We start from the raw sequence: 22349 nt of genomic DNA on the forward strand, positions 1-22349 counted from the left end.
AACGCTCGAATCCCAATTTCAGCCCTCCCAGACGCCATTAACATCCCCATTCGAGCCGCCCCCGGTTGAACTTCCGGCCGGAGTTTGCTCGACTAACATTGTTTACAGCCTATTCCCTCGATGCTGACGAAAGTTATCGAGGTGTACGAGACGATGAATTCGAGGCACTCGACGATGCTGGTCGGCGAGTCGAACACGGGTAAAACGGTTACCTGGCGGGTGCTGCAGTCCACGCTGACTGCCATGAAGAACGACAAGAAGCCCGGGTACAACGCCGTCCACGTGTACCCGATTAATCCGAAGGCGTTGAGCTTGGGCGAGCTGTACGGCGAGTACAATCTTTCCACCGGGGAGTGGCACGACGGCGTCATATCCTCGATCATGCGGAAAACCTGTTCCGGTATATATCGGCGATTCAGTTTTCCGAGCGCGTTTTTTGCGAAGCACCGGCTTCCCCGGGAGTGTATCGTGACACGGTCCGCCTAGCGTAAACGAGACAACGTGCACACAGAATCTCGTTACTTTTGACAGAGGATACGCCTGACGAGAAATGGATCCTCTTTGACGGGCCCGTGGACGCCGACTGGATCGAGAACATGAACAGCGTCATGGACGACAACAAGGTGAGACTGCACGGTTCCCAAAACGCATCCAGTTTGCCGGTGACAGTAAAATCATGGAACCTCGCGGGAACTCGGAATTTAGAGCTCAGATTTAGGAAATCGTTATACCTATTTTAGACTAGATCCAGAATAGGTCTAATTTTAATCTGGGTTCAGATTACTACAATTTTAGTCCAAGATTAACTTTAATACAGCTCCAATCGAAAGCCCAGGCAGTCAGAAGTAACATACGAAAATGTTGAGGAGGTGTAATGAAATTGTTATGAAAGAATTTCGAGATTATTATTGATGTCGAACCTCGAAACGTGTCGCAGGTTTTGACCCTGATAAACAACGACCGCATCACAATGCCGGACCAAGTGTCCCTGCTGTTCGAGGTGCAGGACCTGGCAGTGGCCTCTCCAGCGACGGTCTCCCGAGCGGGGATGGTGTACAACGATTACAAGGACCTCGGCTGGAAACCGTACATGAACTGCTGGCTGCAGAGGTACCAAGGAAAACCGAAATTCGTGGCCGAGGTAACTGAACTTTCGACGTAGTTCCCTGGTTGTGTTGGTCCCGGTGATTCAAGCGATATTTGCTTCTGGGAATAGATGAAGACACTTTTCGAGGAATACGTGAACAGCACCCTCGAGTTCAAGAGGCTAAAATGCGAGGAATTGGTCCCCACGCCCGAGCTGAACGCCGTGCAGTCGCTGTGCAAGCTTCTACAGGTGCTGGCCACTCCCGAGAACGGCGTGGAATTCACCGGGGACGCGGACGCGGACGCGTTCGCCAATGTCGTGAAAATGTGGTTCTTCTTCTGGTGAGAGTCTAGGTTACCGAAAGTAGTCAGATTTTTCGATTCTTTAAATGTTCCCACAGTTTTGTATATTTCGTCTAGTTATTTTTGTCGTAAATGCATCGAATCAATCCACTTATTGGTAACCCTGAACAATTCCAGCCTAATATGGTCCATCTGCGGATCAGTGAACGAAGAGGGTCGCTTCAAGGTGGACAACTACATCCGCGAAATTGAAGGCTCGTTTCCACTTCGCGATACCGTCTACGAGTACTTCGTAGACTCCCGTCTGCGTGCGTTCGTCTCATGGGAAGAGAGGCTGCCTCAGCTGTGGAAGGTCCAGCCGAAGTGCGTTCGAGAATTTGCATCCACCCTGTCCCCTTTTTCCTTGAGTCCTCGAATTTTCGCATTGCAGGACGCCGTTCTACAAAATCGTGGTCCCGACAGTCGACACTGTTCGATACGAGTTCGTTATTGGTTCCCTTCTGAGGAACGGGTTCCCTGTCCTGCTTATGGGACCTGTGGGCACTGGCAAGACTTCTATGTTCCAATCGGTGTTGGAGTCCTTGAATCGGGAGAAGTATAGGGTCATGACGCTGAACATGTCTGCGCAGACCACCTCCAAGAACGTCCAGGTGATTTAATTCGGTTGTAGAACGTTTCGAGTTGAATTTATTCATGTTTTCGGGGGTTGGTTCCGTGTAGGACGCTGTCGAGAGTAGACTGGAGAAACGCACGAAGGGGATTTATATTCCTGTTGGCGGGAAAACCTTGATCGCCTTCATGGATGATTTCAATATGCCCATGAAAGAGACTTATGGCTCCCAGCCGCCTCTGGAACTGATTAGGCAGCTGATTGGATACGGATTCTGGTAACAATTCGAATCTTAATGTCCTCCTACAAAAAGCGTCAGAATGGTAACAAAAAATCGCACGTCGAATTTTTGTATGTCATTGTGAAGGGAATACTTCAACCTTCAAATCCACAACAATTTTTGCGGCGAAAAAGATTTTTCCTGAACCGTAGGAATTTTTTACCTGCGACCGCTCTATTTTCATATTAAGCGCGATAAAATGTCAACGAAAAATCGTACGTCGAATTTTTTGACGTCGTCGTAAAGGGAAAACTTGAATCGTGAAATTCGCAGTAGATTTAGTGGGGAAAAAATTTGTCAAGGCCCGTAGGAATGTTGAATCACGATAGGCGATTAAAAGGTTTCGAATTAATTACACTGTCCAACAAAATTAAACTTTTTTCGAGTTTTGCAATACCTGTTGGGTGATTCTTATACACTTTGTCATCCTAAAACCGAATCTGAAAGTAGAATTGCTCCATCACGCAACGTTTTCGAAAAATTTTGGTTTTTGTAAAAATGCCCGATTTTGATACGAAACGACGTGTTACGCAAAAACTAAATACGCGAGAAAGTTCAAATTTGAGTCAAGAGATAGAGGGGTCTCTCCTCTACATATTCATATAGTCAATTATATTTTTATGTACTTCCTAATAGTTGTAAATGGTTGTTAAAGTTTGAAAATGTGCCGACGCGGGTACTTTGTACGCTCTATTTTTGTATTTATGTGAAAAATCCTTTATCTAGCAGGAATTTACTATACAGGAATGCATTCTACAGACATTTCTGGTAAAGAAACCATTCACGAAAAGTATTTGGTTCCCTTAATGTACGAGAAGGATCAGAAAATGTTAATTGACAGCGTGTGCGCGACGCGTTCGCGCCAGACGGCCATTGCAGCCTTTTCGCGACTCGCCAGGGCCGTCGCTATGCGTAGTCGACGTTGGTACCACTCAAGTATGTCTTTGCTTACTATGCTTAATTAAATACATTTTTTTTGTCTTTTTGGGTGCCAATCATTACAAAAGATTATAAAAATACGAGTTATATTCACATTTCATTGTGGAAATGCTTAATAAAGAAAATTGAATACAAAAACTTACCTATTTCTGATGTAAACAAATTAAAAATGTTGCCGCCTTGCTTGACGTTTGTTCCTGGTATCCCGATTTTCAATAATAAGTGTCCAGCAGTAATCAGCAAGCATCCGCACATAAGTCTTTTCCTTTGTAACGTTTTTCCATTGTTGAAATATCTTGATGAAAGATTAATGCTGGAATTGTATTCCTTGTTTTGATTTTAAAATAATTTCGTCATGAATATAACAAAATCAGTCCGGCTGATTTATACACTTCCGCGAGATTTTATCGATTTAATATAGAGCGATCTATGTCTTAATTATGTACTTCGATCAATAAAATCGATAAAAATAGTCCCATTTACATAGAGTTTGAACTTATTTTAATCGGAAGAATCTTGAATGTCCATTGGTATTACAATTACAAAAATAAGACAACAATTACTGAAAATAAAATTTTCCAGTCACCGCATTGCTGCGGTCAATTTTCTTTATTAAGCATTTCCACAATGAAATGTGAATATAACTCGTATTTTTATAATCTTTTGTAATGATTGGCACCCAAAAGGACAAAAAAAAATGTATTTAATTAAGCATAGTAAGCAAAGACATACTTGAGTGGTACCAACGTCGACTACGCATAGCGACGGCCCTGGCGAGTCGCGAAAAGGCTGCAATGGCCGTCTGGCGCGAACGCGTCGCGCACACGCTGTCAATTAACATTTTCTGATCCTTCTCGTACATTAAGGGAACCAAATACTTTTCGTGAATGGTTTCTTTACCAGAAATGTCTGTAGAATGCATTCCTGTATAGTAAATTCCTGCTAGATAAAGGATTTTTCACATAAATACAAAAATAGAGCGTACAAAGTACCCGCGTCGGCACATTTTCAAACTTTAACAACCATTTACAACTATTAGGAAGTACATAAAAATATAATTGACTATATGAATATGTAGAGGAGAGACCCCTCTATCTCTTGACTCAAATTTGAACTTTCTCGCGTATTTAGTTTTTGCGTAACACGTCGTTTCGTATCAAAATCGGGCATTTTTACAAAAACCAAAATTTTTCGAAAACGTTGCGTGATGGAGCAATTCTACTTTCAGATTCGGTTTTAGGATGACAAAGTGTATAAGAATCACCCAACAGGTATTGCAAAATTTTTTTGGTGTTGGACAGTGTTATCGAGGAAAGCGAAGCACGCATGATTGAAGCATTGCCCAATAAATTTGCAAAGGTACGATCGCCAGAAGCAGACAAAGAAATACGTGCAGGGTGTGCAGCTAATGGCCGCCATGGGTCCCCCTGGAGGAGGCCGGAACGTTATCACAAACAGACTTCTGACAAAGTTCAACGTTATCAACATGACGTTCCCTGTTGAGAAGCAAATCATCAGGATATATGGAACGATGTTGAATCAGCATTTGGCTGACTTTCATGCGGAAGTCAAGGGAATAAGTCAGTGGAGTGTAGAAGAATAGAACAAGTCTGAGCGGAAGGATTTTTGTAAAATATTTAAGCAGAAACTTTGTTGGAACAGATAACGACGTCACTTTGGCTACCATCGAGCTGTACAACCACGTGATCCAAACGATGCTGCCTACTCCGGCGAAAATGCACTATCTGTTCAATCTGAGAGACATATCGAAGGTAAATCTGTCTTTAGAAGGTGTTAATTATTTTTTAATTTATTGTTCCTGCGTATTGCAACAGGTTTTCCAAGGTTTGTTGAGGAGCCACATTGACTATCAGTATTCTAAGCATACGTTCCTTCGATTATGGGTCCACGAGGCGTTCAGGGTATTTTCTGATAGGCTCATTGATGAAAAGTAAGCTCTATTGTATAAATGCTCGATATAAAATAAATACACGATGAAAATGGTGGTCGTTCTTCCAGAGACAGGGAGTGGTTCCTTCAGGAGCTCGGTCAACAGCTAGGGAAGTACTTCGAGATGACTTTCAGCAACATTTGTCCCGAGAAAACGTCTCCTGTATTTGGTAAAAAATTGCAATCTACCCAACCCAGACAAACTACGAAAATATTCAACTCTGAACGTAAACTATAATTTTTTACAGGCAGTTTCATGAACGCGTGGGACATATACGAGGACCTGACAGACATTGGGGCAGTGAGGACCCACATCGAGGCCCAGATGGACGAGTATAACGCCTCAACAGGCGTGGTCCACCTCGATTTAATCTTCTTTCGCGATGCAATCGAGCACATATGCAGAATCGTTCGCGTGATTTCGCAAGTTCGTGAACTCGACGCTCGCACAATTTCCAACCCTAAAAGAAATTCCTCCCTCTCTAGAAACAGTAGAAATGAATGCATACGAGTGCAGAAAAATTGCTAACGATCAAATTCCCACAGCCACGTGGCAACATGCTTCTCGTCGGGGTCGGCGGAAGCGGCAGGCAATCACTGTCAAGAATCTCCAGCTACATGTGCGAGCTAAACACCTTCCAAATCGCTGTCACGAAGCACTACAGAGTGCAGGAGTTCCGCGAGGACCTGAAGACCCTGTACACGAAGGCCGGCGTGGAAAAGAAACCCACGACGTTCCTCTTCAACGACACGCAGGTGGTCGAGGAGGAGTTCCTCGAAATTGTGAACAGTATACTGAGCACGGGCGAGGTGGCCAACTTGTTCAAGAGCGACGAGATGGAGGAGGTGAGCTACTCGTGCCTTTGTTTCGCCTGATGTTTCATGTTCAGCCTCTCTTTCCCGGTCTTCGCGAACACGGGATCAAGCAATCTTTGTTTCAACAAGTCGTTAGCTGATGGAGGAGCATTAAATATACTACTGATCACGTAAAGCCTCAAATTTTCCACTTCCATTTGACGCACCAGGAAACTAAAGTTTGATCAGAAGCTTAAATCAATCTTATACATCGAACGGACGAATAAAGTGTCGAAACAATCGGCTAACACTTCCGAAACCTAGCTCAGCTAATTTGTCCGAGCAGTACCGTTCGAAATCCAAAAATCCCGTAATCACATTGGGTCTCGATAAACACGAACGACCCCGCAGATCGGTTTCCTCGTGCTTCAAGCTCTCTCCTTAACCATTCCACGTTCCCGTATCTAATCCGCCCAGTATATACTTCGAATCTATCTCTAAAGTGTTTCCCAATGCATCCCTTACTCGCGGAACTGCATCGGTACGTCTCCGTTTATCGTTTCGTTGTTCTTGGCCGGTTCGGAGCAGATTAAAAAGCAGCTGACGAAGGAGGCGACGCGTGCTGGACTTCTCCCAACCACGGAGGTGATCTACGCGATGCTGATCGAGAGGGTGCGCGGCAATCTGCATCTGGTGGTGTGCATGAGCCCGATCGGGGACGCGTTCCGGAACAGATTACGCCAGTACCCGGGTCTGATCAACTGCACGACCATCGATTGGTTCCTGGAATGGCCGCGGGAAGCCCTCCTCGAAGTTGGCAACAAGTTCCTCATGAATCTCAATCTGACGCTCACTATCACCGGCGAAAATAAAGTGGTTGGTCTTCGGCTCGCCTTCTATCCGCCTCTCCTCTCCCCTCTCCCCTCGTCCTCGTTCTGCGCGACCGATTCCATTCGATTCGATTCCGAACCCAGAGAGAAGGCGGAGAGCAAGAGAGAGAGAGAGAGAGAGAGAGAAAGGGTGAGAGGAGGGGAAGAGGGAGGGCTTGCTCCTCTCTATTTCGTGGAATCCGATTATTTTCCTCTCCACGAATCGCCGTACCCACCGCCACCATCGCTCCTGCGCGAGGATCATACGACCCTCTAGCGCATTCACTTCCGGAACGCAATCGTCCGAGCGTTTCCCCGCCGACCGCTTAATATTTTCGAATTTGTCCCAAGCGCCAGACTACACGGCTCCGTGCACGCGGAACCTCCTGCTTTTCCTTGTAGAAAATCAATCTAGCCCGAGAACCGCCTCTTTGCTGGAATGGATGTACCCCCTGTACGCCACGAACATGATCGCGTAGATTTCCAAATTTTTCGGTAGCTCAAGTCGATCGGAAAAAACCCGGAGATGAAATCACAGACAGGGGGATGTGTTTTCTATAGCGAATTTGCTGGTGTGAAGGGCGATTTTTTCTCGGTAATGAATCAACTGCGGATTTTACGCATTTATAAGAAAATCGAGTAGCCACAGTTTTAGACTGTGCAAAGGTCAAAAGAATTGAGGAGACACATCATTTTTGGCCTTTTGAAATCATTAAAGAAAGAAGGCAATTGCAAAATGACACCTGTTGCTTGCAACAGAGGCAGCCCATTTTTATCCTGCATAAAAATCCGCAGTCTGGTAACGAGTGTTGCAATTTTTAGTGTTCTGTGATTTCGAATTCGCGGACGTAATTTTCTATGAACATAAATCAATCAGGTCGTAAACGACGAACTCTCGGCTGTCGTTTGAGCTCTCAAACGATTTTGTATTCCATCGAATTCCATTTTCAACCTAAATATTTTACTCCGGGACAATCTGTTCGATTTGTCAATTTTTCAACATGATTTCGACTCGAAGTAAATAATTTCCATCGCTGTCGAGCGTCCCGCAGTGTGGCCAAAGGAAAGATTACACAGTGAAGAGTTTTTTAAATCGAGATTGCTTGCAGGGACCACGACAGTCCGCGACAGCGTTACCGCTGGCACCCCTTCAGGAACGTATGCGAGACGGTATCGCGAGTACCTTCTCCCTGATTCATGAAACCGTGTCGCAGTTCTCACGCAGAATGGCCGCAGAGATGAAACGCTACAATTACGTGACGCCCGTGAATTTCCTCGAACTGGTTGCCGGCTATAAAACGTGAGTACATGTTACAGCCATTGAAATTCCTCGCGCTCCCACGATTCGAAATTCTTCGGGGAACTCGCTCCGGAGACCTTTATTCATCCTAGAACGTCGCTTCTTTTAGAAGACGCCTCTTACAACCCTTTAAACCTTCTTAAGCGATTAATATCTGACTCCGAAAGTTTATAGAAATTTTACAACCTGAGTTACCTCATTTGCTAAAATTCTCGTGCGAATCAAGTATGCTTAGGCTTCCCCTCATTAATTCGAGGGCAGTCTAAGTCCTAGGAGCTAGGGAGCTTAGGTCCTCCTATTAATTTTTTAATTCAGAAACCAAAAATTCAAACGGCAGTGCGAAACCGCGCAAGATAAATCAAAAGCTAAGCCGGTTCCAAAGACATTCGCACTGTCAAAAGATAAAGGATCGGCCGACCAGTTACCGCAAAAATTTAATAAATAAAACGCTTCGGACCGACTTTCCGATTCGGGTCAAGCGCAGTTTCGCCGCGATTTGTCACCCCTTCGCGCCGAAAACCCGGGGCGGATTTCTGCCGGGGGAGGGGAAACTGTGAAAGTATCAAAATTATGTCCACTATTTACCGATTCCAATTTCTCTCGGGTCCGTTTCGCCTTATGTATCGGGTGTCCCGGCGTGAGGCTTTATCGCCCGAAATATTTCCTACAGTTGTGGAACTCGGGGGCGAACCGTTTTCCCGTGCAGGGAAGTTCGGTGCTTAAGCTCGCGGCCGATTGAGCTCGCCTCGGCGGAAAGATCGTTTAAAGGGTCGAAAACAACCTGGATGCCTTCCGTGTCTTAAAAGAAAAATATTTCCCTCGTAAAGATCCCCCCGACAAAGTTCTTAACGTTGGTTCCCCCGGGTTCCGAGCGCTTAGAACGTTCGAGTCTAACGAAACACCCCGTATAATCAGACAGACGCTCATCGCGAGAGAAACCGGCTGGACGACACTGTACTTTTATAGTTTTCGTCGTGAAATTGAACCTAGGGAAGAGATAACACTCTCCTGAACTCCCTGCTACTTTTTTTTTATATGTACAGTAAATACTTTGTACCACTTGTAGAAATACAGGAATTAGAAGCAGAATTCTATTTCAGCGGATCTGCTCTGCTTGGCAGCCATCTATGCAGCTTTCATTTCATTTTAATAATTATTCCAGCAAACAATACCATCAATAGACTGTAAGGGAAGATGAAATTCTTAGATAACTCGATAGGAAGTAGTAAGTTCGCGGAACTCGTCGATCATCGTTCTTCTTTCGAATTTTGGGGTTTGCGGATTCGGCGAACTGTTTGAAACACACCGGTTCGAGTATGAGCATAGTCCTCGGTTGCAGGATGCTAGCGGAGAAGAGGCAGGAATTGGAGGTCCAGGCAAGCAAACTTCGCAATGGCCTCTCCAAGATCGACGACACCCGGGTGAAAGTCAACGAAATGGCGGCGGAGCTCGAAGTCACGCAGGAGCAGGTTCATAAATCTACCAGGGAATGCGAAGAGTTCCTGGTAACGATAGGTGCACGTCACTCCTGACGCTGATGTATTATCATTAGTTGCAATTGGATCGATCCGAAAGTTTCGTTCGCGGACCCCCGGGAGAACGTTCCCGTTTCATAATCATTCCACGTTTCACTCGCCCCCTCCCTCCCACCCCCGTAACCGTTCCGAAAATTCTGCCTCCACCGACCGGAATTGCAATGGGGGCGACCCACTGCCCGCGAACCATTCCCCCACGGAACAGGAATTAACGGATCCCGAAGCAATTAATACCGTGGAAAAGTTCCCTAAGAACCACGAGGATCCCCCAGGCTTCATTAGCGAAGAAAAAATATTTATTCTTCCTTAGTACAGTATTAAAGTCTTTCGCGAACTGCTGACGACAATTTAAATCGTGTACGTCCGCTTCGAGTTCTTTGGATTTTGAATTTAGTATTCGGTGATTTTTAAACTTATTAACCATGATAAATTCCTTATCCTTAACACAGGACGATATTGATTTCGGGCAGCCTAAACTATATCGTTTACCATTCACATAAGTCACCACCATTTTGTTCGAACCTACAAACATAAATTGATTTTTCGTCACGGTGGTGTTTCTCTGACATAAATGATATGCACGGAGATGCATATAGATTTTGTGTATCTTAATGATGACTTGAATATGACAAAATACTAGAATATTAGAACGCAAAATGTGGAGGTTGAAATTTTGGAAAAATTTCTGTAGTTGTGGGTCGAGTGCGACTCGGCAGCGTGACGAGAGATTAATAATCGTTTTTTTCAAAGTGAACCAGAGACGCGACGCCGACGAGACGCAGAAAACGGTAACGGCACGGTCGGTGAAGATCGCCGAGGAACAAAAGGAGTGTAAGAAGCTCGAGGAGCTGGCTCGCGCCGACCTCGAAACTGTCGAACCAGCTCTAAACGAGGCCATGAAGGTACCTTCCTCCACATTAATTCTTATCGTTGCCGCCGGCAATACTGTTCCAGCTCGTTTGGTCTTAATGATCGAGCACCACTTCGCCGGATTCGCGACTACCGGCCGTATCTCCCACGGAATCGATAGGTAAAATAGGGGATTCGATTGTGACTCGTATAAAACTTATTTAACTGGTTTGCTTTTCCTCTCTCTCTCTCTCTCTCTCTCTCTCTCTCTCTCTCTCTCTCTCTCTCTCTCTCTCTCTCTCTCTCTCTCCACTCTCTCTCTCTCTCTCTCTTTCTCTCTCTTTTCTCTATTCTCTCACTACGGTTTTTCGGTGGAAAATTTTATGCAGCACCGGAGGAAAGTTGCCTCGGCGGAACTCTGACAGCGCGCACGCGCGGAAATAAGACGGGCATGTTGTATAAATTTGCCTTTCGTTACTTTGTTAAAAAGTTGCGCCCCGTACGCCTCGCCTGGCCAGAGGGAAATTTAAAACGTACACCTGATCGCGAATTTATCGCCGGGGAATCGTGTATTTCTGCGAGCCGCTCGTTCCGCAACTTCTTTCGGCTTCGCGTAGTTTCTGAAATCTTAAAGTATAACGACCGGCGAATCGCGCGCTGCCACTATGCGCCGGATTTATAGAATTCGCCTCTCAAAAATACCTGCCAATGCCAGGCGGACTGAATCCACTCTGCTCCGCTGCCTTTTCTTCCTTAATTCTTTCACAGAGATTCACTTTACACCAACTTCCCACCAGAATTTTTCATAGCAGGGCGGACTTGCCACCAGAATTTGCAAACTTTAATTAAAAATAATCTGACAGGGACACTGGCAAACCGATTAGCAAGTTAACAGGCTAATCTTCAGCTTTTCAACCCTTCGGAATGAACGATGGTCATTATTAAAATACGTATTTAATATTTTCATGTGTACCACGTTCTCCAAAAGGTTTCGTCAAGATCCAAGGATGTTATTTTGATACCCTGCTTTATTTGAGTATTCTTCGTTTGATCCTTCACTGATGCATTCTCACGACGTTCTCCAATGGTCACAGGCTCTGGACGCGCTGAGCAAGAAGGACATCTCTGAAATAAGATCCTTCACGCGTCCTCCGCCGAAAGTCGAGATGGTAATGGAGGCGGTGATGATCCTGAAGACCTCGGAGCCGTCCTGGGCGGAGTCGAAGCGTCAGCTTGCTGACGTGAACTTTCTCAACACGGTACGAAATACGTCCGGCTCTCGGAATCTCGCTCGCAGTATCCACACGACTATTTCTCTCTTTTTCTCTTTCTCCGTTCTTCCCTCTGCGACCGTGCGACGTTCGGTTTCCAGCTCCGAGACTTTGACAAAGACCACATATCCGATAGAACGTTGAGAGCCATCGCCAAGTACACGTCCAATCCCGAATTTGATCCCGAAAAAGTCGGCCTGGTATCGATCGCCGCCAAGTCGCTCTGCATATGGGTCATAGCCATGGAGAAATACGGGAAGCTTTTCAGGTGAGATAAACAAGCTAAACGATAATCCACACGTTCTTGAGAAATGTTCGTTCTTCTTTCACTTTGTGAATTCTCGTCTCTTTTTTTTTTCCAATGCCTTCAAGGGATGATAGTGGTAATTTATTTCGCACACTTTCCAAGTTGTTACACTCAACTTCATTTAGCAACAGTTATCCAATTTCTGAAATGAGATATGGAGCCTGCAAGAATTGTGCAGTGCGCTGCTAGGGAAGGCAGAAGATTGAATTTGTTTAAAACGTACACCGTGTCATCCCATTCCGCAACTTTCTATCGGACGATAAAAAGAACGAGAATGTAAATTTCTCTGGCGCGACCATTGGAAAACTGCGGGGATTCTCTCGTTGCGGGACGTCCCGGAACGTATAACGAGGGTAGCTAGCGATTCCGCTCTAGGAATGCTGAGGAGTCCCTCGAGGATGGAGTGGAATCGTCCAACTATTCAGAAAGCAATCCTACGAAATAATTAATTCCGTAATCGCCTGCTCTATCTGGACGCTCGCTCCGTTACATATGGAATTCGCGTTGGAAAGCGGCTCCAGAAAAAATTCATTTTCTTCGCTGAGAAACGTATATTCCTACCACACACATTTTCAAAATCAGTGGTAAAACCAACTAATAAAAAGAAGTGAAAAATATTAAACGAACGGTCTGTCCACTTTGTACAAATAGTTCTGCAATATTCGCTGATAGGAGGTGATCGAGGCATGATCGGCGGATCTCTGTGTGATTTCAGGATCGTTGCCCCAAAGAGGGAGAAACTATACGCGGCTCTGGCGTCGCTGAAGCAGAAGGAGGACGCGCTCGCAGAGGCGATGCAGCAATTCCAAAAATTGCAAGAGAAACTCGAGAAGCTACAGGAGATGTACGACGGGAAGATGCACGAGAAGGAGGAGTTAATTAAACTGGCGAGTGTGCAATCTTCTTCGCGAGCCGGAAACGGTCGCGCGGAGGTGTCGCTCGCGGGAAACGCGGGGAAGGGGTGGGGGTTGAGCGGAAAACGCAGGGGCGCGGCGAGAGAGAAGCGTGTACAGTTTCTATTTACATAAACTCACGGTTCGGCTGCCGCGGAAAGTTTCGTTTGCGCGCTGTTTATAGGCGGGATATCGCCGCAGTGATACCAAGGGGGCGGACGTTGTATTTACACGAGCTGTATTCGCCACGAATTTTCGGCCTTTTTTGCCGCTCGGGCGGACAATCGCTTTATTTGCGTTTGCCGGCGCGTGTTTGCCGTGCGCCCCCGACTTCTACGCGTTACGGACAATTTTGTTTGATTCGCTCTGTCTGCCCCGGACAGAGACTTGCACTTTTGCGCGGGGAACGGCGACGATACCCAGACGCAATTTCACTGCAACTTCTGTCGCGGATTGTTTGAACTGGAAGAACGCGTGGGAAAAGTCCGAAACCGATGCAACCGTGCGAATTTTTCGGGAACGCGGTCCTCTTTGGAACGCTGAAGTCCGAGAACCCCTGCGGAATTCCCGAGGAAAATGTTGATGCTATAGTTGCTCACGGTTTGGATAACAGTTCGAAGAAAGTTGCGACATTAACAAGTTGGCGTCCACCGGCTCGCAGTTTAATTGAAAATAGTCGAATTACTTTTATACGCTTTTGTTTAAAATTATACTATTTCACGAAGTCGCAAATTCACAAATTCAAATTACCAGAAGTCGATGACCCGCACCGGCGTATTGTCTCTTTGACCAGAAAATGCTTGACCGGGGCCGTTCGAAGGTTCGAAAATCGACTTTCTTTGGCTCGGGCATGGTGCATAGGGTATCGTATTCGCAGATCCGATTCTTCGCAGGCGAGTCGAGCCGGAAGTTGATGAAACGGAATCGATTAACGGTGGCCGGGGGGTTGCCGAACGCCAGCTTATTTCGGAAACACGCTCCCGGCGCTCGAATTCCCACAGTGCTGACTCGATTCCACCTTACACTTTCGCGTGTTTTCAGGCGGAACTATTGAAGCTGAAACTGGAACGGGCCGGGATGCTGGTCGACGGGCTTTCCGGCGAACGGATTCGATGGGAGAACACGGTCGGATCGCTGGCCACGTACTTCGACTGGCTGCCAGGTGATTGCCTAATATCCACCGCCTTTGTGTCCTATTTGGGTCCCTTCGTATCCAATTACAGAGAGGAGCTGATAAGCATCTGGATGAAGGAGGTGAGGAGCCGATCGCTATCCCACGTGTAATAATCGTAATTCGCGGGGATCTAGTTCTTCACCGCGAGGCGGAATCATTCGTTAACTCGACGATAGTTCTTCGTACTCCCCAGGGTAAGAAAGCATCGGGTGATTTATTTCTGAGAGGTTGATATTCGTAGGTTGCGGAGAAGGAAATTCCAGTGTCGCCCGATCTCCAGTTGAAGGAATTCCTGGTCGATCCAGCGATCATCAGGGAGTGGCAGATCCAAGGCTTGCCCACGGATGACTTCAGCACAGAGAATGGCATCATTGTCACCAGAGGGACCAGGTGGCCGCTCGTGATCGATCCACAGTGCCAGGCCGTCAGGTGGATCAAGAACATGGAGGCCAAGAACGTACGAAAATTTGAGAATATTTCATTAAATCTGATCTACGAATTCTACTAAAACCACAATTTTTCCTTAATGAAAGTGCCATCGCATACGACTCCATTAAAATCTGCAATCTCCGGAACTTTCCACCGGTCTCTTATGACTCTCGAGTCCTTAAATTCTTAAGTAACCATTGTCCAATAATTATACTTGATTCCTACTAGACTGCGGATTTTATACAAACGAAAATGTGTATTGATTTTAAGAAACAGGAGCCAAGTAAAAAGTTCTTCTTCTCTTTGATAATTTCATTAAGTGGAGGATATTACACGAGTGTTTAATCTGTTTCATATTTCAAATGATACCTACCCACCTTTTGCCTGACCGACCAAAGCCGCTGAAGTCATTTTCAAGAAAGTCGAAAAATTCTTCTTGCAGTCGCTGAAGGTCATCGACTTCGGCCAACCGGACTTCACGAGGGTCCTGGAGTTAGCCTTGCAGATTGGCACACCTGTTTTACTAGAGAACATCGGCGAGACGATCGAGCCGGTTCTGAATCCGATCCTGGAAAGAGCCTTCGTCACGATAGGTACAAGCGTCTGCCCACCCGAAAGCAACATCGATCGAATAACGCAACCACTTTCGTGTCCAATCAGGCGAGCAGGTGATGATCAAGTTCAACGAGAAGATGATCAGCTACAACAATAAATTCCATTTGTTCATCACGACGAAGCTCGCGAACCCCCATTACGCGCCGGAAATATCCACTAAAACGACACTGTGCAACTTTGCCATTAAGGAGCAGGGTAACTAATTGTTTTATCGTACGGTTAGAAAACGGTGGAAAGCGACGCAGAGGGAAGAATGACTGTGAGCAAGGGAAGGGATGGAGAAGTATATAAGGATGAAAGAAGGGTAGCGATGAAAGTAGATGGTAGGAGAGACTGCAACCTTATTATCCTGTGCGCAGGACTGGAAGACCAGCTCTTGGGAACCGTGGTCAGAAAAGAGAAGCCGCAGCTCGAGGAACAGAAGGACAATCTGGTGCTCACGATCTCCACCAATAAACGAACTCTCAAAGAGCTAGAGGACAGAATCCTCTAGTAAGACACTCGACTTAGAATTCCGGATTTTCAGTTGTATAAGGAAACATGCTCGGGCAGAGAGAGAGAGAGAGAGAGAACTGCCCAGGGAACGATTTTATTATCTACCTGACAAACTGGCTTACCCGGAACATCGTTCAAAGGCTATTCTTAATATTCTACCATGCAATCTTAAAATTATAATCGTCGTGATATTTCATTCAGATTTGACCACCCCTTAATCGTTTTAAACGCTGTAGGAAGTCCTTTTGCTCATCCATACTCAGTCCATGTCGAAATCGTTCCAGATTTCAAATTCTATAAATTTCTTTAGACCAAAGTAGTCCATCACTGCAAAAGCTACACCGAACTTAGGGTACATCGAACGACCTGCGTGTTGCAGCTTGCTGAACGTGGCAGGCGACAGCCTCCTAGACGACCTGGACCTGCTGAGCACACTGCAATCGTCAAAGGCAACAGCCACCTCCATCACAGAGTCCCTGATAGTGTCGGAGCAAACAGAGAAAGAGATAGACCTCGCGAGAAACGAGTACAGGCCGTGCGCCCAACGCGCCGCCATTCTATTCTTCGTTTTGAACGACACGAGCCTGATCGATCCGATGTACCAGTTCTCCCTGGACGCATACATTACCTTGTTTGTACTGTCGATCGAGAAAAGCCCGAAAAGTTTGAAGCTTTTCGAGAGGATCGAGAGCCTGAACGAGTATCACACTTACGCCGTCTACAAGTACCTCTCCGATTTTTCTACGGTGAAACCGCGCGTCGAACGGTTTCGTCACCTGGAATTTTTACGTTCACATAGGAACACCTGTCGAGGGCTGTTCGAGATACACAAGCTTCTGTTCGCGTTCAACATGTGCATTAAGATATTAGACGCCCAGGGGAAAGTCTCCCACGTCGAGTACAGCTTCCTGCTTCGGGGAGGGATCGTCCTCGACAGAGAAAGCCAACCAGACAAACCCGTCGCCTGGCTTCCCGACGAGACCTGGGACAATATCACGGAGCTGGACAACATTCCCGGATTCCACGGACTCGTTTCCTCCTTCGAGGAGTTCCCCAGGGACTGGAGTTTGTGGTGCGCGACCGACCGTTCTCGTTACCGACCGAATTTCCATCGATACCGATCGACGATTGATCGATTTTTAGAATTGTTCTAAACAAATCGTTGAATCATTTCTCGCTTTTTTTTTTAGAGACTTAATTTTAAAGAAATCCCACATCTTGAAGTTTAAGAATTTTTTCTGACTAAACCGTGAGAGTTACAGGAATGAGACTTGTCTAGAACGATTCTGTAGACTCTCCCGAATGTGATCACATTTCTTTTGTGTAATGTTTTATGCAGCTAAATAGTTTTAAACCATTTTTAACCCTTACCGATCACGCGCATCCGGTAAGACTGTGTTACTTGCAAGTGACAAATATCGGAGAAAAATATCATTAGGGAGGAATCGTTGCGATAAAAATGACATTTTTCTTAGAATTCTAAAGTCCTTGTGCCATAGTGTTGGCGTAGGGGTAAAGACAATATGTGCAGAATTTAAATTGGCAGTTCGATGGACAGGTACATCAGCACAGAACCGGAAAATCTGCCGTTGGTGGCCGAGTGGGAAACGAACTGCAACATATTCCAAAAGATGCTGGTGATACGCAGCTGCCGTCCGGACAGAATCTCCTTTTGCATCGCGCACTTCATCGTGCTGAATCTCGGTCAAAGATTCGTGGAGCCTCCGGTACTCGACCTGAAAGCCGTCCTCGACGATTCCGTTGCCCAGACCCCACTCATATTTGTTCTCTCGCCTGGCGTGGATCCTACGAGCACTTTGATGCAATTAGTCGACAGCCAGGAAATGACTAATCATTTTATGACTCTGTCCCTGGGCCAAGGACAGGCCCCAATCGCCACCAGGTTATCGTCCACACGATTCTAATCTCCTAATGCACCGAGATCGTCGAATATCCTTTGAGAGCTTCAGCCAGATCAATTCATAGCAATATTCTCCCATTTTTCCTTACAACAGAATGAAACTAAAATTTTCGAATGTGGCCTATATTGTGCAAGTCTTAAGTTATATTTGTGCATTTTTATTGTTATTGTCAGAAAAATTTAAAAGATTGCTTTGGCTCGAGAAAATAAGAATCGACCTACAAACGAGGGAAAACCATCATACATACTTGGAGTATTGTTCTAAACTGTTACTGAAGTTTTCATAAAATATTTTTACAGCTAGTTTGTAGTACACGTCTTAAAGTAGCTTTCCACAAAAGTTCCTTTAAAAACATTAATGTTTGTAAGCACGGTAGCTGACGAAGTAAAGGTCCTTTTCACTTCTGCAGACCTTCACTTCATTGGCTACCTTGTTCACAAAAATTAATACTTTTTAATGAAACTTTCGGGAAACATACTTCAAGATAAGCACTGTAAGATAGCTATGAGAATATTTTTAAAAAAAATTCGATAACATTTATGGAAAAATCCTCAAAAGTCGATGGTCCTTTTTTCAGCCGTTAGGGTGGCTTTTCCGCTAATTGTTGAAACAAATGTTGCAGAATGATCGAGGTGGGCGCGATCGAGGGTGCGTGGGTGTTCCTAGCGAACTGCCATTTGTCCCTGAGCTGGATGCCGAAGCTGGATAAAATCGTGGAGACTCTGGGATCGAGTAAAACGCTACACCCGCAGTTCAGGTGCGGCCGGCATATAGTACACGCTGCATACGGATATCGGAACGTAAATGGCTCCCCACTCCGGTAATGAAAGGGTCCGGCTAATTACAGATTGTGGCTGAGCTCGAGCCCGACCCCTCGATTCCCCATATCGATCCTCCAGGCGGGAATAAAGATGACCACCGAACCGCCGAAAGGACTAAAGGCAAACATGAAGCGTCTTTACGGCTTAATAACCGAGATGCAATTCGAGCTGTGCCAAGCGAAGCACAAGTATAAGAAGCTTCTGTTTGCCCTCGTATTCTTCCACGCCGTTCTCCTCGAACGTAAAAAGTTCCAGCAATTGGGCTGGAACGTCATCTACAGCTTCAACGACTCCGACTTCGTGGTAATTTCTCCGGCAGCCATGCCGATTGCGGGATAGAACCGACAAATTCGATATCGACGACGGCCATTTTATACCGAGCATCGATTCGTAAAATACGTTCGCAGTATCGATACTGTCGAACGTATTCGCATTGTCTCGACCTCCAAAAATTTTACCCGGGATCTTCCGCGTCTCGGTCACAAATTCTTCATGACATTTCAGACTTTTTTTAAATATATGTTTCGTAAATGATACCGTAAAAATAATATCGTGGTAATATTTTGTCCATCACAGTGAACAAAACCTGGAGAAACGAAGGTAGGAACGTAGTGGTCAAAGTAATGGGATCATAGTGTCGGTTCTAGCCCCCCTAATCAATATTTTCGACGACTGTTTGGTTGATGGGACTCTTCGATGATCGACGACAGGTGTCGGAGAACCTGCTGCAAGTCTATCTGGACGAATACCCGATCACGCCTTGGGATTCTCTGAAATATTTGATAGCAGGTGTTTGCTATGGCGGCCACGTGACGGACGACTGGGACCGCCGGTTGCTGATGACCTACGTCCAACAATATTTCAACGAAGACGCGCTGACCGTGCCCAATTATCGTTTGTCATCACTGCCAACCTATTACATACCGAGGGACGCTTCCTTGGAGTCCTACCGCGATTTCATCTCAGTATTACCGACCATCGACAAACCGGAAGCTTTTGGTCAGCATCCGAATGCTGACATCACGTGTTTGATTATGGAGACCAGGAACATGTTCGAGACTTTGATGGGGTTGCAAGTTCAGGCGGTCACCAAGGAGGAGACCAGTAAAGAGGACAAGGTACCCAAACTAAGGAAACATCTCCAATTAGATAGTTCAAAAAATTATGGAAATTTATTTTCTGCCAAAATTCACTGTACATAATTAAAATTAATTTATTGTATCAATACTATATGTGCTCTATGTATCCTGAAATATTCATGATTTTCCAAATTTCTGAACTGAATATATTAATTATCCACTGTAGCTCAAGAAACTCGAATTGACCATCTCGCTTCTCGATCAATTAGGTTACACAGTTGACTGCGGATATTTTGTCAAGGATTCCAGCCAATATCGATTATGAGACAGCACAGAAGCTGATAGGACCAAAGAAGTCACCATTAGACGTGGTGTTGCTTCAGGAGATACAACGCTACAACATCCTCCTAAAAAAGACTCGAAACAGTTTAAGGAATCTGCAACAAGCCATCAAGGGCCTGGTGCTAATGTCCCCAGACTTGGAAGAGATTTTCAACTGTGTCTACGAGGGAAGAGTCCCGTCGATCTGGCTGATAGCATACCCATCTTTGAAGCTGTTAGGCGCCTGGACCAGAGATTTGGTCAGCCGAATCGAACTCTTCGAGGAATGGGCTCAAACTACTCATCCGCCATTGCTTTTCTGGTTGGCGGCGTTTACGTTCCCGACTGGGTTCCTCACGGCGGTTCTACAGACGTCTGCTAGGCTATGGAATGTGTCAATCGACTCCCTGTCATGGGAGTTCTCCGTTTTCACCATTGACGACGGCGCCATCATCGAACCGCCCCAGGTCAGTTGTTAGTTCTGTCAAAATTTTGAGTTTGAGATATTTTAGATCACATGATAGAGTTAGGAGGTAGCTAGAAGGCTAGGTCAACTAGCAGATCTTGACCTATGTGCAATGGTGCTCCGAAGACTTCTATAAGCCTAGAAAAAATGTCTGTGTACCAATTTTTGCTACTACCTTTCAGGATATTAGCAAATATGGAATTTTTTAGTCTTCTTTTAGACAATGGAATTTCTCGATCGTTTCAAATGGGTCGGTAAGGTTACATATCGGAATTCGATTGAACTATGTTGCTGCAACTTTTGAAATAAGAGTGGGGGACCACTTTGTACCGCAAAGGGTCAAATCAGAACTTATATTGACGGAACCAATCTGTATGATAGAGTGTTCGAAGTGGTTAGGCGTGCAATGTACAAAGCGCAGGCTACCACGGTCCAGAAACACACAGAGCCATCCCGCGCGCCTAATTTTCCCGTCGAAAACTCGCATTACGCCGCACCCGAAATATAGCACTTCTAAACTTAGATTACAGTAGACTTCATGACGGCCAATATGTACCAAGTTACGCGACACCCTAAACTTCTCTGGTCTACTCTAACCGTACCTGCAATAGAGAGGGTGCAGAGACAACAGTCGTTCGATTTTAATCGCTCACTATAGTTTGTCAGACTTTCCAACTTCGTTCGTATCTTAAATAAATTACGGTGGATAAATTTGAGAAATTACTGTGATTTTCTGTTTCGTTATGCAGGATGGCGTGTATGTGCGATCTATCTTCTTGGAAGGCGCTGGCTGGGACAAGAAGAACAATATTCTAGTCGAACCTGCACCCATGCAACTTGTTTGCAACATGCCTGTGATTCATTTCCGACCCACGGAGCAACTGAGAAAGAGAACCAGAGGTTTGAACTGTGCAAAATTTATATACAATTTTACGGGACAGCTTAACAGTTGCTGAAGAACTTAAAATTGTACTTGTTACAATCCTAAAAGACTCGAGGCGAAATTAAGCTGCACAGAATTTTATAACAATTTTTATTTCATTAATTCTTTGAAGATCTTATACGCTACAAATTCGTCGATTTCTGCAACGTGGGAATTACTAGACTGTGGACTGTATGTGTTTGTAGAATCAGCACACTTGGAGATGCAATGTAAAATCAACTTTTTAGGAATAGCTAATTAAGTCTTAGCTCCTGAAGCAGAGTCTCGGAGACTGTGCAAACATACTTGAAACAATAATAATCGTAACATACACAATGGCACCGAAAAGTATTTGAATTTCAGATTCCCGAAAATTTTCGACATTCCAATTATTATAATTCCGTAACAAATAAACGCGCAGCAAAAGACTTGAAACTCGGTTTAAACTTGGAGCCTCTACTTCCGTCTCTCATAATTCAGTTTCCTCTAGAATTTTTCTGGATGATGTAGCAGATAGAAAAATAAAGTCACATTTTACCTCTTCTTTCAGGAAATAACAACAGCTTAAATATCGACAATTTTCCAAAAATCATGAATTCAGTGTCCAATTTCTTTTTGGAGTCACTGTACCTCTCAAAGAAAATTTTAATAAATCGTGATAGCTACGTTTACGGTAAAGGATTGAAACCATCCGTTCGAAAATTGAATGATTGCAGTATAATGTCGAGAAAGGGTTCACAGTCTAGTAACAGCTCGCGAGACAATCGAGAAAGATGGCTCCGCGACAGGTAGAACAGCGCTGTTCAATTTCAGGTCTGTACAACAGCCCCTGCTACTATTATCCTCAAAGGAGCGGGGACCAAGGACGCGCGTCGTTCGTCGTCGCCGTGGACCTGAACATCGGTCCCGAGGGATCCGATTTCTGGATAAAACGGGGCACCGCTCTCCTGCTGAGTCTCGCGACTTAGACTCGTTAAGCGTAATATCTCCAACAGAGGAACAGATTCGTTTGTGTTCTGCCGCGTGTACAGGCTGTTCCAAAACAATTACAAGACCAAACACCCTTTCAGTTATAAAAATGAGTTAACATTAAACTAGTTTAAGCTTTGCGTTCCGTT

At 45.3% G+C, this 22349-nt stretch overlaps 1 protein-coding gene across 1 annotated transcript in view; it reads left to right on the plus strand.

Moving 5' to 3' along the window:
• The window catches only part of Kl-2 (dynein heavy chain 2, axonemal kl-2), a 47612-nt gene extending 25281 nt beyond the window's left edge, over positions 1-22331 (plus strand). The window contains exons 30-63 of the mRNA XM_076795475.1: positions 109-400; positions 532-623; positions 938-1141; positions 1217-1428; positions 1567-1752; positions 1820-2039; positions 2110-2276; positions 4578-4798; positions 4881-4990; positions 5054-5169; positions 5238-5338; positions 5417-5595; positions 5715-6014; positions 6552-6836; positions 7942-8132; positions 9472-9647; positions 10418-10569; positions 11611-11775; positions 11889-12055; positions 12810-12981; positions 14029-14241; positions 14403-14618; positions 15033-15183; positions 15251-15400; positions 15565-15697; positions 16080-16424; positions 16500-16772; positions 17259-17603; positions 18245-18379; positions 18470-18746; positions 19154-19561; positions 19792-20310; positions 21059-21209; positions 22045-22331. Of these exons, the coding sequence (XP_076651590.1) occupies positions 109-400; positions 532-623; positions 938-1141; positions 1217-1428; positions 1567-1752; positions 1820-2039; positions 2110-2276; positions 4578-4798; positions 4881-4990; positions 5054-5169; positions 5238-5338; positions 5417-5595; positions 5715-6014; positions 6552-6836; positions 7942-8132; positions 9472-9647; positions 10418-10569; positions 11611-11775; positions 11889-12055; positions 12810-12981; positions 14029-14241; positions 14403-14618; positions 15033-15183; positions 15251-15400; positions 15565-15697; positions 16080-16424; positions 16500-16772; positions 17259-17603; positions 18245-18379; positions 18470-18746; positions 19154-19561; positions 19792-20310; positions 21059-21209; positions 22045-22199 (7179 nt within the window). The 3' untranslated portion in view covers positions 22200-22331. The remainder of the gene's footprint in view (positions 1-108; positions 401-531; positions 624-937; positions 1142-1216; positions 1429-1566; positions 1753-1819; positions 2040-2109; positions 2277-4577; positions 4799-4880; positions 4991-5053; positions 5170-5237; positions 5339-5416; positions 5596-5714; positions 6015-6551; positions 6837-7941; positions 8133-9471; positions 9648-10417; positions 10570-11610; positions 11776-11888; positions 12056-12809; positions 12982-14028; positions 14242-14402; positions 14619-15032; positions 15184-15250; positions 15401-15564; positions 15698-16079; positions 16425-16499; positions 16773-17258; positions 17604-18244; positions 18380-18469; positions 18747-19153; positions 19562-19791; positions 20311-21058; positions 21210-22044) is intronic.
• Positions 22332-22349: the final 18 nt, after the last annotated feature.

The sequence above is a fragment of the Halictus rubicundus genome, chromosome 10 (genome assembly GCF_050948215.1).
Source record: "Halictus rubicundus isolate RS-2024b chromosome 10, iyHalRubi1_principal, whole genome shotgun sequence".
NCBI lineage: Eukaryota > Metazoa > Arthropoda > Insecta > Hymenoptera > Halictidae > Halictus > Halictus rubicundus.